This window comes from Rana temporaria, chromosome 4 (assembly GCF_905171775.1).
Source record: "Rana temporaria chromosome 4, aRanTem1.1, whole genome shotgun sequence".
In the NCBI taxonomy this organism is placed as follows: Eukaryota; Metazoa; Chordata; class Amphibia; order Anura; family Ranidae; genus Rana; species Rana temporaria.
The window spans coordinates 27,987,178-28,006,523 of NC_053492.1; the positions used below are offsets into that span (position 1 = coordinate 27,987,178).

Sequence of the window (19,346 nt, forward strand, 5' to 3'; positions counted from 1 at the left end):
AATAGACAGCTAAGATACGATGGCGTAGGAGACTTACGCCGGTCGTATCTTAGCAACATTTAAGCGTATCTCAGTTTGAGCATACGCTTAAATATACGACGGCGCGGATTCGGAGTTACGACGGCGTATCTATTGATACGCCGTCGTAACTGTACCTGAATCCAGCTATATATATATAAATATATGTCCCTCAATGACTGCCAGTTTTAGCGTTTAATTACTTTATTGTTTTTTGTATGCAACACTGAACATAAATGACATTTATATCATTTTTTAAACATAAATAAAGCTTTCTTTTGGTTGTTTTGATCATCACTGCCTTTTGTTTTTTATAAAAAAAATTAAACAATTTTATTAAACATTTTCAGTAAACAGAAATGACAAACATTACAATAAGACAATAGAATATTGTACATTTTTGTCATTAGAAGGTTGGATACATGCATGTAAACCACAATATATTCAATGCAGACAGTGTAAGTAGAGTATAATAAAACTGTATTGACAGTGGTTATAATTAGGTCCACAAGAAACTGAAGACATTGGTTGTGTCGCCAATATAGCCGGACACCCCTTTTTGGGTCGCAATTTGAATGACAATTGTGTGGCCATGCTACACTTTACCCAAACAAATTTTTTATCATTTTGTTCCCACAAATAGAGCTTTCTTTTGGTGGTATTTGATCACTTCTGCGGTTTTTATCTTTCTAAAAAAGACAGATAATTAAAAAAAAAAGTTTTTATTTGTTTCTTTTAATTGTTTTGTAAATAAGTAAGTTTTCTTCTTCAATGATGGGCACTGATATGGCTGCACTGATGGGCACTGATAAGGCAGCTGGATGGGCACAGATGAGGTGGCACCAATGAGGCTTAAATCAGTGCCCCGTAGTCAGTTCTTACGCCTACGGAGGAACTGTAGCGATACTGATACGTATCTTTCCCAGGCTTCTCTGCTTAAGCAGAGATTTTTGGATAAAGGGTACGATGAATCTTCTGTGAACTTGGAGTTGTTGAATGTTGAGCAGATTGATCGGGGATCTCGCCTGGTTGACAGACCTCCGCGAGACACTGACAAGTCTTTTGGATACTCTATGCTCACATCCTACTCCAACCAACATAGAGATCTGAAAACCATTATGAATCGCCACTGGAACGTGTTTTTTACCTGAACAAGCGAAGATTGTTTTCAAGGGCGCACCATCTTTAAGGAACAGCATCGCTCCAAACATTGTAGATCCCCCGTCACGTCCAACCTTTTTTCAAAACATGGAGGGATATTTCCCGTGCAAAAAATGTACAGTCTGCCGGTACAATCTTAGTGGAAGACGCAAAACTCTGGAATTTCAATCCAGAGTGACAAATCAAAGTTACACGATTAAACAATTTTGCACGTGTGCTACCACACATGTCGTTTACCTGATCACCTGCCCGTGCGGGAAATTATTGCAAATTATTTCTTGATATACGGCAGGCTTAGTTTCCCTTTTCTTCCTGAAAAAGTTTTTTTCATATTTTCGGGGTATTTTCTACCTGGATGTGTGGGTATATCTGCCCAATTAACCTCAGGGATGGTTGTAACCTTTTTCCCTGGTTGTGCATTCTTAACTAAGCCACGTAAGCTAAATTTCTATAGCCTCCCTTGGAGCGCTTAGTCCTATTTCACAATGATGCTTGGCAGTGCGATCATGTGACCGCAATCTGCCAATGAGGACGTGGAGCGCTCAGCCATTCCTCCAACATCAGAACGAGGCTTGGCTGTATGTCCATGTGACCTGCTGTGACACGCGTCACAGGCAATTACACAGGCAATTACATCTGAGATAAACATACACATCAGCTATGATATACTGTACATTGTATATCACGGGAGATGCCAGAACGGATTGCATCTAAAGGTGGCCTTAATACTCTGCTTTTTGGGAATTTATGTTTATTTTTGGTTTGTCTATTATTCCTCTCTGAAACACTTCCGGTGTTGAAAGGGAGGCTTACCCGCACGCCACACTCTCCATTTTTTACTAACCAGTAAGTGGTGAGTTATTGCCACCAGCTTCATATTGGAGCCATGATGTGAACAGGGGGGCCCTTTGATGTATTTAAGGGTAAGTGTAGCAAGATGAAAAAACCCCAGATGAAGTTCTCTTTGTAACGAAAAACATGTCGGGAAGGACTGCTGTCGTCACTGCTACCCTAATTTTATGAGCTTGTTTTATCACTGCAAAACTGTGAGTTTCTTTCTTTTAAATAAATCTTGTGTTATTTATACGGAATTATGCTATGTGCACTCCAATCTCTTCTTTTTCATACCCATCGCTTGGATAATTGATATACCCCCCTTGGGATTTGCTGTATACCACTGGTTGGCATGAACCACTTCTGAATTGTCTGCCTGAGGTCCTTATCAAAAATACCAGATCGTGAGTAATCTATGGTGTACTCTTTCCAGTGTATCATCTATACAAGCTTGATTGGCCTAGTGGGTATACGCCCTTCTGGGTCCAATCCAACCGGTAAGCCCCTTGTCATAAGTGGTGGTGGATCTTCTACTTGTCACCGTTGGATTCTGTTCACATATTCAGTCACTGAACTTTTCCCTTTATCAATACAATATTTCTGACGCTGGTTGGACCTTTTTTCCATTTTTCATTCAAGGATCTATGGACTATATTTAATATAATCTATCACTATCAGTTCACATGTGGTGTTGTATATTAAGCATTTAGATTGTTTTATCACAATTTACTCACTGTCAGCGCCCTGTATGTGACCTCTTATCTTGACTCAACTACTCCACATCAATCATTCCCATTTGGATGCTACTACTGGTTACTTTTATCACTGCACCAAATTGGTTTATGCTATATCCATTTGGACGTGTTATAAGAGTCTCTGGGGTCATTGTATATTATAATTTGTTTTAAAATGTGTGTTTGTATACAATGTTTTTAACTTTATCCAATTAAAAACCTAAATTATCCAATTAAAAACCTCAATTAATTTTACATTTTCTATGCGTGTGCCTATAAAGTCCATTCTTTAATTTCAATTTATTTTTCAATTTTTTCCTTTGTAACATTATCGGGACGATGGCACACTATTCACAGATTCTTTGCCCCTGTTCATGATGGTCATTGTGTAATGTTTGTTTTTATTATGTTTCTTTTCTTTTCTGTCTTGTTTTTAGAATGTGCTATGGTAGCTACAACTTGCTTTGAACGTCCCTGATGAAGGGACCACACAGTTGTCCTGAAACGTGTAGGGCTGAATATGCACAAATACCACGCACCAATGATCAATAATTGTACTTTGTTTTTATTATTCTTATCTATGATGGAGTTTGCACCTTAATAATTTAATATTTCTACCAATACATGCTATTTACATATTTTTTGTTTATATCTTTTCTCCCCTGTTGCCTTTAAAGTCTCTAATATTTACCTTGGGGGGTATTTGCACTTTTTACCCTGTGAGGAGATACTTTAAATCTGCAATTTTTGTTACCATTTACCCAATTTTTTTTGTATAATGTGAGAGATAATGGTTGTCCCCTCCCGATGCTTCTGAAAGCATTCCAGCGGCTGATGAGCCACTCTCTAAATTCTTTTATAAATGCTAGCTGTAAATAAACAATAAAGGGATTATGGCTGATGTCTTTAGATATAATCCTGATAAACCCCAATGTTGAGATCTTGAAGTAGATATCATCAAAAAATATTGAAGGACCATTTCCATTCATTAGCCCGGAAGCCATCAGTGGGGTAACTTGGACCTTCCAACATGACAATAATCTAAAATAAAGTCAATCCTTCAGAAAAAAGGTCCTATAAGTGCCATCACAATCGCTTGACCTCAACATCGTGAAACCAATTTGGGTAGATCTAAAAATCTTAAGTTCATGTTTACTGACAGTCACCAGCTCTCTGCTCAGGGAGTTCAGAGAACCGAGCAATCGGCAGTGTTTGATCGCTCGGTTCTCAGTCTTATGCCACGTACACATGATCGGATTTTGTGTTGGAAAAACCTTAGATGGTTTTTCCGATGGAATTGCGCTCAAGCTTGGCTTGCATACACACAGTCACACAAAAGTTCTATGAACTTTCGACCGTCAAGAACGCGGTGACATACAACACTATGACGTGCCGAGAAAATTAAGTTCAATGATTCCGAGCATGTGTTGAATTGTTTCTGAGCATGCATTGGAATTTTGCGCATCGGAATTACTGCAGACGATCGGAATTTCTGATTGGATTTTTTTCCGTTTGAAAATTTGAGAACCAGCTCTCAATCTTTTGTTGTCGGAAATTCCGACAGCAAAAGTCCGATGGAGCATACACACGGTCGGAATTTCGAAGCAAAAGCTCACATCGGACTTTTCTTGTCGGAATTTCCGATCGTGTGTGCGCGGCATTAGAGACGGCTGGGGACGGGTGCAGCATTCACCTAGGTAAGTATGATTCTAAAAAAAAAAACATACTTCTCCTTCAATAATTTAGGTCAAAAACTTTAAAATTATGTTTTTTATAAATATATAGTATTTATGTGCCTAAAAAGTCTAGAACCTTTTCAATATTTCCATGTTTATGCTTAATTAATTAGGAAGCAGCACGTTGGAATATTAGCAGTGCACCCACAGTACTACCATATGGTTACACCATATCTCCCAACTTTTTGAGGTGGGAATGAGGGACACCTATCAGCAAAAGTATACAGGCATAGGAGACACCCCCTGCCATGACACCTTAACCACTTTAGCCCCGGGCCTGTTTTTCAGAGTCGGTGTTTACGAGACAAAACCATTTTTTTTTGCTAGAAAATTACTTAAAACCCCCAAACATTATATATTTTTTTTTTTCTAACACCCTAGAGAATAAAATGGAAGTCATTGCAATACTTTTTGTCACACCGTATTTGCGCAGCGGTCTTACAAGCGCACTTTTTTTTGAAAAAAATCACTTTTTTAAATGAAAAAATAAGACAACAATAAATTTGGCCCAATTTTTTTATATATTGTGAAAGATAATGTTACGCCGAGTAAAATGATACCCAACATGTCACGCTTAAAAATTTCGCCCGCTCGTGGCATGGCGTCAAACTTTTACCCTTAAAAATCTTGATAGGCGACGTTTAAAAAATTCTACAGGTTGCATTTTTTGAGTTACAGAGTAGGCCTAGGGCTAAAATTAATGCTCTCGCTCTAACGATCGCGGCGATACCTCACTTGTGTGGTTTGAATACCGTTTTCATATGTCGGCGCTACTCGCGTATACGTTCGCTTCTACGCGCGAGCTCGTCGGGACGGGGCGCTTTAAAACATTTTTTTTTTGCTTTTCGCATTTATTTTTATTTATTTTACAATTTTTAACACTGAAAAAAAAAAAAAAAAAAAAAATTATCACTTTTATTCCTATTACAAGGAATGTAAACATCCCTTGTAATAGAAAAAAGCATGACAGGTCCTCTTAAATATGAGATCTGGGGTCAAAAAGACCTCAGATCTCATATTTAGGCTTAAATGCAAAAAAAAAAAAAAAAATTTGGAAATGTCATTTTTTCAAATGACAAAAAAAAAAATGTTTCTTTAAGACGCTGGGCGGGACTGACGTTTTGACGTCACTTCCGCCCAGCGGAGCTATGGGGACGGGCGAAGGAGATTTTTCCTTCAGTCTCGTCCCCGCTCACCATCCGGATGGTCGCGATCTCCTCCGCCGCTACCGACGGCTCCGGTAAGCGGCGGAGGGCGCGGAACAGCGGCGGGAGGGGGGGGGCCCCTCTCCCGCCACCGATAACGGCGATCTCGCGGCGGATTCGCCGCGGAGACCGCCATTATCGTTAACACGGCCGCCCACAGAAGAGATGAATATCTCGATTGTGGCAGCAGCTGCTACCGTTACCGAGATATTCATCTCTAAAGTGATGACGTATAACGACGGTGGGCGGTCGGCAAGTAGTTTTAAAGGAGAATTGTACAAAAAAACAAGATTGGTTAAACCCACAAGTGCTTTTTTACCACTACTATTCCTTTATATTGGCATTTGAAATTTAGAAATGCAGCAATTTATAAATCAGATGAAAGGTTTAGCACTTGGAAAACACTTTTTGATAGATAAAAAGTGCATTTTAAATACATCTATATAAATCAGACCAAAATGAGGGACAAATGAGGAGGAATGAGGAACAGAGGGACATTACTCCAAATCAGGGACTGTCCCTCTTAATCAGGGACAGTTGGGAGCTATGGTCACACTAATTGTAATTGATGCTAAAGGTAATAATACGTGATAGTATGAGCTAGCTGTATGTACACCTTTGAACAGGACCTTTTTTGTTGCTATGGTTTGTTTAATGATTGTGCTGTTCTTTGATATCTCATAGCTTAAAGCAGAGTTCCACCCAAAATTCGAACTTCCACTTTTTGGAATCCCCCACCTTCGGTTTCACATTTGGCACCTTTCAGGGGGGAGGAGGGAGTAAATGCCTGTGTAATCCAGGTATTTGCTCCTACTTCCGGGCATAGATCACCACGGTGACCTACGCCACATCCGGCGCCTACTCCGTCCCCCCGCTGACTTTGAGACATTGGGAGACACACGGGTCGCAGAAGACAGCAGGGACCAGTGGGATCGCGCAGCGTGACTCGTGCATGCACAGTAGGGAACCAGGAAGTGAAGCTGCAAGGCTTTACTTCCTGATTCCCTTACCGAAGATAGCGGTGGCAGCACCCGAGAGCCGAGGGACAAATTGACTTTAGGTGCCGACATCGCGGGTGCCCAGGACAGCCCAGGACAGCCCATGACAAGTGTCCATATATTAAAAGTCAGCAGCTGCAGCTGGATCCCAAAAACTAGAAGAGAAATATTTGGTCTGATCACGCAAGTGGCCCACATCTGAATTCAGCCAGTGGTATGTAAACCTATGAGCACAACTGCAAATACTAAGATAAAAAAAAAAAATATATATATATATATATATATATATATATATATATATATATATATATACGTATAAACTAAATATACACTAGAATATAATTGATTGACTTCAAGCCATTATAGTGTCTCTTTATTAATAATGCATGCTACATATAGTAAACATTATAAAACAATAGTCCTTTAAATATTGATTATATAGTTTGAAATACCTATATATAAATTACTTGACATGCCAAATAAAACAAATATTCAAACTTGCACCCAGTATCTAGCAGGCTGCCTTGATAATCACCAATTATCACCAATTGTTAAAGGCTAAGCTCAACAGAGAATAGCCTATGCAGTTATAGGGCCCCAGTATAAAAAACTGTGCAGATTTGTAAATTGTTTATTCATTTTTATTTTCACATCTGTAGGGCATTTGAGTCCCCTCAGAAGCCCTGCTAAAAAAAACTCCAGGTCAGCAATTCCCATGTCCTGGCTTGTTCCTAGAATGAGAAAACAATTGGTTTTCAATCCTGTAATGCTGGAATCGAGCACCCAATGGTTTTCACATCGTGGAGATTGTTAACTGGAAGTTTTCTGTCTAGGATTTCAGTAGGCCCAAATGGTCTTTCCGGTATGACAATACAATTTAACATTTTATAAAGCTGCATAGTTTATTTATTTATATATATATATATATATATATATATATATATATATATATATATATATGGGGGCCCCTTGACTGCTAAAGCTCTTTACTGGTAAAGGTCAACTTAGCCTTTATCTCCTATTGGAATGAAAGGGATGTTTTACAATGGTGAGCATCATGAATTTGGCTTTCTGCTTTCGCAGGCCTAAGGCCTAAAACCTAATCAAAACTTAACTTAATCTCTGGCTATTGTGAGCATTGTGGGTATTTTGTGTTAGGTTTCAGAGTGATCCTGTTATGAGTTTTACTGTTATGTTTTAAGAATCAGAAAACCTCAACCAAAGTCTGCATACATAATGATTAATTATGGCTACCACCATGTACATGTATAATTACAAACCGTACATAGAAAAAAAAAATCTCAAAGAACACCCAATGAGATTATTTACATTATTATTTACAGTATATATACAGTATCTCATAAAAGTTAGTACACCCCTCCAAATCTTTGTAAAAATTATATTAGATCTTTCCATGTGACAACACTGAAGAAATTACACTTTTTTACAATGTAAAGTATGATGAGGAAGTATGATGAGGACCCCAAACACACCTCCAAGATGACCACTGCCTTGCTAAAGAGGCTGAGGGTAAAGGTGATGGACTGGCCAAGCATGTCTCCAGACCTAAACCCTATTGAGCATCTGTGGGGCATCCTCAAACGGAAGGTGGAGGAGCGCAAGGTCTCCAACATCCACCAGCTCCGTGATGTCGTCATGGAGGAGTGGAAGAGGACGCCAGTGGCAACCTGTGAAGCTCTGGTGAACTCCATGCCCAAGAGGGTTAATGTAGTGCTGGGAAATAATGGTGGCCACACAAAATATTGACATTTTGGGCCCAATTTGGAAATTTTCACTTAGGGGAGTACTCGCTTTTGTTGCCAGCAGTTTAGACATTAATAGCTGTGTGTTGAGTTATTTTGAGGGGATAGCAAATTTACACTGTTATACAAGCTACTTTACATTATAGCAAAGTGTAATTTGTTCACATGAAAAGATAGAATAAAATATTTACAAAAATGTGGTGGTGTACTTCTGTGAGATATTGTAGAAGATTTTAAAAGACTGCATGTCCCCTAAAGCAAACCCTATGCTTGCCCATTTGGCCCCAACACAGGCCAATGTTTACCTGAGCTTGGTTATTCCACCACTCTTTTCAGCAATATTTAGAAATACCCAATACTTCCAGGTATGGAGGAGCATATGGCTGACACCTTGTGACAGCACTGGACCAGTCAGCACTGTCATACAAGGCAGTCTGTTACCCTGTAAAAGCTACAATTCCAGCACCGCATAATCTATGCAAGATGTAGCTGAATGAAGTAGTGGAAGAGTGAAAAGAAGGTAAATAAGTTCTGCTGGGAGGGCTAAATTTAAAGGAACCATCATGGCCAAAGCACAGGTTCACTTTAAGCTAAAATGGGCTGTCCAACTTTAGATTTCACGTTACTTATTCTTGGCTATGGGATGCCATATTTTACTCCTGCAAGCAAAGTTTCAATCAAGTTGACATTTTAAGGGTCTTCTAAAAGGATCAAACTTTATCCAAATACTCACAAAATGTTATGTTTTGTGAATACCTCCCATTTTCTCTGTAAATGTAGTTGTGCACATTTTTTTATATTGGTGGAGGTAAATGTTTAATAAATACCTGGTGATCCTGGCCGTTTTTGCTCTCTCTGAGCCTTTTTTTTATAGGGTGATCACCCTCCTGGATGAACTACAGGCAGCTGTGTATTCATCCAACCTGCTACAGTCATTGACTTTTGCTTGTTGAATGGCAGCTGCTCTGACAATTTGGCTGCAGAAACTAGGACTTCTTGTAACCAGGGTTGGGATTATAAGGGGGGAGGCAGGATGGGCAGCTGCTCATGGCACGGTGTATTATAAGTTGGGGGCACCATGAGGCAGCAGCCTATAGTACATTCAACCAAGCTGAGAGCTTTTCCTCAACCCTTTAATGACCCACCCTGCTGTCTAGTGGCTGCCCTACCTGACAGGAGTAGTGATGTCCATTGGCATACAGAGGGGGATGTGGGAGTGCACCTGACTCTTTTTTTTAGTTTCTCCTTGCAACTCTCAGACAAAAGCAGCACTGCAGTACTAGTATTATAAATCCCAGCTGCAGAAGATCAGGGGTGCCCACATAAGAGGGAGGGGGGCCAGTTTGGCATTTCCACCCTGGGCACTGACTCTAACTGTACCCTTTGTTTGTGATCATGATTGCAATTTGAATGGAACATTCAATAATTAGGGATGAGCCAAACACCCCACGGTTCGGTTCGTAGCAGAACATGCGAACAGGCAAAAAGTGTGTTCGAACATGTGAACACCGTTAAAGTCTATGGGACACGAACATGAAAAATTAAAAGTGCTAATTTTTAAGGCTTATATACAAGTTATTGTCATAAAAAGTGAATAAAAAGTGACATGTTGAGGGCATATGGCCTGGTATGGTTCAGGGGGGGCGCTCTTTCGTCCACCCCCTCTTTTCCTGCAGCCTGCCACGTTGCGTGCTCGGCTAAGGGTCTGGTATGAATTTTTGGGGGGAACCCCACGCCATTTTTTTTTTATTTTGGCACAGAGTTCCCCTTAAAATCCATACCAGACCTGAAGGGCATGGTAATGGAATTTGGGGGGACCCCCATGCATTTTCTGTGTTGCTGGGACCCGACAATTCATTATAGCCGCAAGTAGTTTTAAATGACTTTTTTTCCTTTAGAAATGTCATTTTGTGCAGATATTGTTATAAATACAGGAAACATGCGCTACTTTACAGGCATATTACACACACCCCCCAGGTACAAAATTTAAAGGAATATTTCACTTTTATTGTTTCACTTTAAGCATTATTAAAATCACTGCTCCCGAAAAAAAACTTCAGTTTTTAAAACTTTTTTTGCATTGATACATGTCCCCTGGGGCAGGTCCCCAAACACTTTTTATGACAATAACTTGCATATTAGCCTTTAAAATGAGCACTTTAGATTTCTCCCATATACTCCGCGGCCTTTCGAATTTGCCACGAACACCCCAAATTGTTCGCTGTTCGGCGAACGGGCGAACAGCCAATGTTCGAGTCGAACTCATGTTCGACCCGAACATAAAGCTCATCTTTATCAATAATTCAGACCTCTTAGATAGGTAAAGTGAACTTCACCTGCCCTAAACTTTAGTAAGGTAACACATTTATTGGGTTGAAAGTACAAAGTTCCTGAGTTAGCCTTAAATTTACTCCCAAGGCTTCATGTACAGCCATGGGCCGAGTGGCTTTGTAGAAAAAGGAGGATCAATATGAAGACCAATAGGGTTCCTTCCAGGCACCACAAAGTGATGCTCTGTATGGAGAAACATTTTATGTCCGGTTTGGGTTCACCAAGTATATCATTGTTTTTAAACAAATCACTGTAGGATTATGTACATGTGTCACATTGAATTTAGCAGAATTCTTGATATCTCAGCAACCATGAGGATTTGCTTGGTCATTACTTCCATCTAATTCAGCCTGAGGCATCATCAGCTGAAATAAAGAAATAAGTACATTTTTAGTCTTACTGCAAATATTAATAAAATGCACTTTCATTCTTGACTTGTTTTTAATAATAAAGTAAAATTGTCCATACACAGGTAGATGGTGACACCCAACACTTCAGTGTTCTTGGTAAGTGACCCAATGGGCAGTAAATAGTGCCTTGGTAACAGATCTCCAACAGGATCCAGGAATGGGGGTACAAACCAGTGTTTCCAACCGTCAGTATTTTACTGGCAGCCAGTAAAAAATGGGCACTTTTCGCCTGCCATTAAATGCCAGTGACAGGAAAGGGTTGCCAATTAAAAATATGGCTGTGACACTGACTTTCTGTTCAGGAGCCGGCCCAAGACCATCCGAGCGCCTGCTACAGTGTGTTTGGGTGATGCAGGCAGGGGTCTGGTCTGGCGGAGGCGGTGCCTGACTGTGTCATGTGATGTCATGGTGCAAGGGAGCCGAACAGAGAGCTTGGAGCCTCATGTGTGGGTCTGCAGGACAAGAGCAAGGCAAGCCGGGAGCAGGACTGTCAGTGATGTTTGGACTACAGTGCACAGAAAGGACCATCTGACATGAAGAGAGACTGTCACTGTGACCCAAGAGGGGACATATCGTGTCCGTGAGGTGTCATCAGCTGTTAGTGTCACTGTGAAGCCCCATACACACTACAATAATTCGCTGATTCCAAATGCTAGAAACAAATATAAAGTTTCCAAAACATTTCAGAGACATGAAAAAGATGTTTGGTGGATTTTCATGCTCTGTACGAGAGCCCCGTTGGGCCTTAACCATAGATGGGACATGGACCTGTTCTTGATGTTACTTTATCTGCTAATTTTGGTTGTCTCACCTTCTTTTTACCAGTCCACCCTCCGGATGGATTTTCATCTCTTCCTTTATCTTTTAGTGTGGTTTGAACTTTTGACGTCAGTCTGTTACATTATTATTTCCTTGGTTAGTTGTTAGTGGGTGGACGCAATTTATTTCGTAGCCTTTTGGTATTGTGGGGATGTGCCTGTAACCATTTTATGTGCTATAGTTTAGTATGAACCAATGGATGCATGTCCATACACTTCAGCACATGAATTCTGTGTGTTATAGTTCGCTATGAGCAACCGGATGCATGTCTATATATTTGAACACATGTATTAACCACTTAAGCCCCGGACCATTTTGCTGGTCAATGACCGGGCCACATTTTGCAATTCGGCACTGCGTCGCTTTAACTGACAATTGTGCGGTCGTGCGAAATGGCTAAACACAAAATTTACGTCCTTTTTTCCCCCACAAATAGAGCTTTCTTTTGGTGGTATTTGATAACCTCTGCGGTTTTTATTTTTTGCACTATAAACAAAAATAGAGTGACAATTTAAAAATGTTTACTTTTTGCTATAATTAATACCCCCAAAAAATATATAAAAAAAAACAAACGTTTTCCTCAATTTAGGCCGATACGTATTCAACATATTTTTGGTTAAAAAAAAATCACAATAAGTGTTTATTGATCGGCTTGCACAAAAGTTATACAAAATAGGGAATAGTTTTATGGCATTTTTATTAATATTTTTTTTTCACTAGTAATGGCGGTGATCATCAATTTTTATCGTGACTGCGACATTATGGCTGACACATCGGACACTTTTGACACATTTTTGGGACCAGTGTCATTTTTACAGCGATCAGTGCTATAAAATTGCACTGATTACTGTGAAAATTACACTGGCAGTGCAGGGGTTAACCACTAGGTGGCGCTAAAGGGGTTAAGTCTGCCTAGTGATGTGGTCTAACTGTAGGGGGGCTGGGCTTACTGTGACATGACAGTGATCACAGTTTCCTATTACAGAAAGATGTGTACACTGTCCTGTCACTAGGAAGACTGGGGAAATGCTTGTTTACATCGGCATTTCCACCATTCTTCCTCACCATGACACGATCGCGGGTATGCCTGCGGACATCGAGTCCGCGGGACCCACGGTCAGAGTCATGGAGCTCCTGGCGGGCGGGCATGCACGCCCACAATACCGGCTTCTTAAAGGGGACGTATATATACGTCCTTCTGCCTGTCCGTGCCATGCTGTCGACGTATATAGTCAGGCGCTGGTCGGCAAACAGTTAATTTGTTACGATATTTATATTCTCTTATATATGGGGTGTTGCTTAGTTGCATTTATGAATTGATATCTTGTATTGCAATTATGAGTCTCAGCTATTTAATTTCATTTATGTATACCATTTTATCAACTTGTGTACTGTATGTGTGTCGATTTGTATTTCTTTCGATCTCTTGGATTTTTGCTCTGTTGGTTTTAATTACACAGACCTAGGTCCCGTTTGTATGTGGTGGGAAGGCTGTTCATATTGCTCTCCATTTTTAGAGCTGATATGCTAACCTATGCTATCCTAATCCTTCCATCCTCCCAGCGCAAGACTGGTCCCTTCGGCACAGCCCCACTGCATGGGAAACAAAAATATTTGACCAGAGTTAGGCTTTAAGGCCCCACTGCCAAAACATGTAAGCGTACTTATGCTAAATAAATAAAACCACAACTGTCTGTTATTGAGTCGCCAGCTGTATCCTATGTTTCATCTAGGGTTTGATCTAGGTGCATGTTAGAGTCAGGCCTTGTACACACGACCGAGGAACTCGTCGTAAATGAAACATCGTTTTTCTCGATGAGTTCCTTGTCAGGCTTGTGGAGAAACTTGACAAGCTTTCTTTGCGTACACACTGTCAAGACCAAATCTCCTCGTTCTCAAACGCGGTGACGTAGAACACATACAACGGCAGGGGAAGTTCGATTCCACTAGCACAATCCTTGGGGCTGCTTTTGCTAATCTCATGTTACTGTGTGTTAAGTAAAAGTTTGGTAAGAGACAATTTGCACTTTTCAGACTGTTACAGCGTGACGAATGTGCTATCTCCATTACAAACGCTACTTTTACCGAAGGTGCGCTCCTGTCTCATACTTTATTCTGAGCATGCGCGGGTTTCTTAGCATACACACGAACGTGTTTCTCGTCGAAAACCAGCCCGACGAGGAACACGACGAGGAAATTGAGACTCCCGTCGAGGAAAAAGAGAACTTGTTTTCTCGTCGAGTTCCTCGACAGTTTCCTTGATGAAAAACATACACACGAACATTTTCCTCTGCAAAAAAGCTCTGCCACCAAGTTTCTTGATTAATTCTGTCGAGGAAAACGGTCGTGTGTACGAGACCTCAGTGTTAGGGTTAAAAGTCGGGGTCAAATGTTGGGGTCAAAGATCAAGGTCAACATTCAGGGCTGGTGTGTTAGATAGGATTGAAACGTAATTTAGTGCCAGTGAGTTTTAGGTAGGCAAAAAATTGGAATACATACTATTTACTTACTTTTTTTAACCCTGCTATGGCTACAAACAACAAATAACATATGTGAAATGGGTAAGACCATTAGTGGTAGGTCATGGTAATATCAAGAAATATTAGACGGATGTGCGGTTTCTTTCGTTCCGAATGATTCAGGCCCTTTTTTTTTTATTCAGATATATTCAAATACCGAAATTATAGTATAAACAAAGTTTACCCAATTAAATTTGTCAGAATTTGTAAAATTCAAATTGAAATTCAAATCAAATTTTACATTGAATTCCATTTGAATTAGAACTGTAAACATATTGCTGAAATCAGACAGTGTGTGTTATAATGCCGCGTATAGACGGTCATTTTTTGTGATAAAATAAAATGCCATTTTTAAAAATGTCATTTAAAATGATCGTGTGTGGGCAAAATGTCATTTTATGTCTTCTGAAAAATGACAAAAAAAAAATTCGAACATGCTCGAATTTTTTATGTCATTTTTTAAAATGTCATTTTTTGTGTCATAAAAAATGATCGTGTGTGAGCAAAAATGACGTTTTAAACCCGCACATGCCCAGAAGCAAGTTTTGAGACGGGAGGTAAAACTGCCATTCATAATGGAGTAAGCACATTCATCACGCTGTAACAGACAAAAAAGCACGAAACGTCTTTTACTAACAAGTAACCAGCTAAAAGCAGCCTCAAGGCAAATAGAACTTCCCCTTTAGAGTGCCGTCACTTTGTTCATCATTTTTCAAAACGATGGTGTGTATGCTACATCGTTTTTGAAAATGAAGTTTCAAAAATGTTGTTTTTTTTCATCACTTCAAACTTCATTTTTTTTCCATCACAAAAAATGACCGTCTGTATGTGGCATTAGAGTACCAGTTCGAAATAATGTTATTTTTGTTATGCCAAGGGTGATGTAACCGCTTGCCGACCGATGCACAACGATATACGTCGGCAGAATGGCACTGCTGCGCAAAGCAACGTACTTGTAAAATAAGCTCTATTTGTGGGGAAAAAAGGACATAAACTTTATTTATCAGTGTCGCACAACCACGCAATTGTCAGTTAAAGTAATGCAGTGCCATTTAGCAAAAAATGGACTGGTCATGAAGGGGGTAAATCTTACGGAAATCAAGTAGTTAAGGGATACCCTTTATTGGCTAACATAAGTTAAAAAAAAAAGTTAACAAAAAGATTTGAGGGTGCCTTAGATCCCTTCTTCAGGCTTTTTGCAATTCATATTTATTTATTTATTGTATAAAGAAGAGATCTAAGGCATTCTGAAAACTTGTAGTTTAATAACGTCAAAGAGAAATAGACCAACACTCTTTTAGCCCTACTTCTCCTATGGCTCACAGTAGTGCACTTAATTCTGCTCTCCTGTGACCTGTTTTCAGCCGACAATGGGCTAAAGTCATTCAGCAGGTCTAGGCTCTGCAGGGATGCTGAATTTAATGTTGGGATCAATCCCAACTCCCTGACCGGCAGCTATCTCAGCCTCCCAACATGCTGCTGAGAGCTTGAGCCAGCAGCTCCCATCCACAACTTGGCTCTCCAGTGAGCCCTGGAGAACCAAAGCATATCAGTCACCGGCTCTCTGCTCACTGAAGACTGAGAACTGAGCGATCAATGCTATCTGATTGCTTATTTCTCTCTGTTGAAGCAGCGGGGGATAGATGAAGCATTGGACCAATGCTGTAACCACTTGGGTGAGTATGACTGTTGTTTTTTTTACAAACTTCTCTTTTAAGTAAGGCGGTAAATGGTTTCATTTAAACACCCACCAATCTGGACAAAGCAAATTAATAAACTCTAATACTAAAAATAATGATGTGTTACCAAAAAGACCTCAACGACGGATTGTTTCCAATTGGTTTCTTGACTCGAGCTCGGAACGTCTTCCGTTGACCTGGCAGTTGGTTCTACAAGGTAGGATTCTCAAGAAACATTCTCTTAACTTGTTTGTTCTGTAGATCAGGTAAATTGAATGCAGGGTTGGAAAAACGTGCCAAATAATAAAGAGTGCTATTGCGTTAAGGGATTTGTAGTAGTACAAAATAACCACATTGGTGGCCAGAAGTAACAAAAAGCAAAGAAGGCAAAAAGACATGAACTTGATAGCTTTATAGTAAGTGTCCAGACTGGCTGTAACGTTAGAGTTGGATTTCATCTGTTTCATGTGAAGGAACAGAGAAGCAATGAGAAGAATTGTTGAGCTGGAATATATAATGAACGGAAAGCTATTTCCCATCGCTACAAAAATGAACACATGGGTCAAATATTCAGTCTCATTTTTGCCATGACTGCGGAGTTGCTTAGGTGGATTTAGGTAACTATCAACCCACAAAAACAGTGACATATAACAAATGGACAGCAAAATCGAACCTATAATCAAACGGACAACTTGCTGAGATAGACCGTTCTTCAGGCGCAAGAAGAAAGCGTTGTGGAAATTGGCAATTTTTAGGCAGAAGATGACAGAAAACACAGTTGTCAGCCAAATATTGGATAAGTTGGATGCGTTCACGATCAGGTAGAGAAATATCATTACGGGTAAAGGAAATACATTTTGAAAGAGAATAATAAAAAACGCATCGACCAATGAGAAAACCTCAAAGCACAGTCTCACAATCCCAAGGGAGAGCAGAATTTGGTCAACAGGACTCAACAATCGTCCTTTCAGATGGTCTACAAGATGTACTATTACTATGAATGATTGGGTTGTCATTCCTAACAAAGAGGAAATGATGGCTGCAGCAATGAGACCCAGATTTAGCATGTTTGATTGAAAGTCCCGGTCACCTCTTTAGAAATGAAATGTATCTCAGAAGTGAGGTTTTTCTGAGCAATCTAGCAATCTATGAACTTCACAATTTGAATATATAATGCAAATTGTAAAGCAAAAGTTAAAAAAAAGTCTGTTAATATCAAGATTTTTAGCTCCTGGAACTGATTTGCATGTCTTTACCACAGAGACAACATGTCTTGTAATTTTTCTGTAAATGTATTTGCATCAAACATCTACATTTAGGTTTGCAGTTACATGAAGGTCAACTGTAGATAGCGATACGAATAAGAGGACCTGTCTAAATCTGAAATAAAGAACAAACATCTACATTTAGGTTTGCAGTTACATGAAGGTCAACTGTAGATAGCGATACGAATAAGAGGACCTGTCTAAATCTGAAATAAAGAACATTTGCAAAAGAAGAAAGTACACGATTCCCTCTTCTACCCATGCCTGCTATAATGTACAGTGCCCTGAAAAAAATATTCATACCCCTTGAAATTTTCACCCATTTTGTCATGTTACAACTACAAACATACATTTTATTGGGATTTTATGTGATTTTTAACCGGTATTCACCAGAGCTCCTGATGGTGGAGATGGGCTTGCTGCGTGTTAGTGCCAGGTCGCGGTCCTCAGGATGGCCCCACCAGGAGGTGAGCAAGCCGTGGTACAGAAGCAGATATAACAGGTAGGGATCAAGCAGAAGCGTAGTCGGGGAACAAGCCAAAAGTCGGTAACAAATAGTTGCAGGTTGGGATTCGGCGGAAGTTTATTCTGGGACGAGCAAAATGTTAGCGAATTTTAGCAAAGATACGGTCTGCAGCAGGAGACAGGAGCAAGATATTGGCTGATGAAGGCACAATATTCTGGCAACAAGGAAGTGCAGGGACATGGCTTAAATCAGGAAGTGCATGGGAGGAGCAAAGGGTTCAAGGTTCAAGGCAAACAAGATTCAAGACAAGACCATTCAAGGAATTGTCTAAGGAACTATCCAAGGAACTGTCCAAGGAGCTGTCCAGCATTCCAGGTGGCTCAGCAAGCAGAGTCACCACCAGACACACCAGAGGTCCCAGGTTCAAGCCCAGGTCCCAACAGTGATAGACCAACACAAAGTGGCACACAATTGTGAAGTGGAAGGAAAATTATAAATGTTTTTGTGTGCTACAAGCTTAGACTGTAAATTCCAGATCTATGATCTTAAATCATGTTGCTTTCCAACATAATATGCGCCCTTTAGGCGCAAAGCGGCATATGTTGGAAAGCAACATGGTTTAAGATCATAGGGCCCCAACACGAATAATTGCGGCCGTGTAACGTAACCCGTTTACGTTACACCGCCGCAAGTTTTCAGTGTAAGTGCCTGATGCACAAAGCACTTACCTGTAAACTTGCGGCGGTGTATCATAAACACGTCCGGCGCAAGCTCGCCCAATTCAAATGGGGCGTGTACCATTTAAATTAGGCTCGCTCCCGCTCCAGACGTACTGCGCATGCTCAGTTTTGAAATTCCCGCCGTGCTTTGCGCGATATGACGTAATTTTTTAGAACGGCGACGTGCGTAGCGTCCTTTCGTATTACCGGAGGTCTTACGCCAAAACAAAAAAAAATTGAAATTCGACCCGGGAACAACGGCCATACTTTAACATGGCTCGACTAAAGTTAAGCCATGTTAAAGCAGGTGTAACTTTGCGATGGGAAAAAATTACTAGCGACGACGTAACAACGGGGAAAACCTTTGTGGATCGCCGTAAATCCTCATTTGCATACCCGACGCTGGAATACGACGCAAACTCCCCCCCCAGCGGCGGACGAAGTATTGCATCCTAAGATCCGACGGTGTAAGTCAATTACACCTGTCGGATCTTAGGGCTATCTATGAGGAACTGATTCTATGAATCAGTCGCATAGATACGACAGGAGATACGACGGTGTATCAGGAGATACGCCGTCGTATCTCCTCTGTGAATCTGGCCCACAGTTCTGGAATTTACAGTCAAAGCTTTGTAGCATATTACAACCTGCATAACAAAAGGGCTTGTCTCCTGCCCATCTGGTGTGCT

General features: G+C 40.4%; 1 protein-coding gene across 1 annotated transcript; it reads right to left on the reverse strand.

Moving 5' to 3' along the window:
- Positions 1 to 16,291: 16,291 nt before the first annotated feature.
- LOC120935582 (taste receptor type 2 member 8-like) lies at positions 16,292 to 17,297 on the reverse strand. The gene has a single exon (XM_040347631.1). The coding sequence runs from the start codon at positions 17,272 to 17,274 to the stop codon at positions 16,345 to 16,347; it is 930 nt and encodes a 309-aa protein (XP_040203565.1). The 5' UTR covers positions 17,275 to 17,297; the 3' UTR covers positions 16,292 to 16,344.
- Positions 17,298 to 19,346: the final 2,049 nt, after the last annotated feature.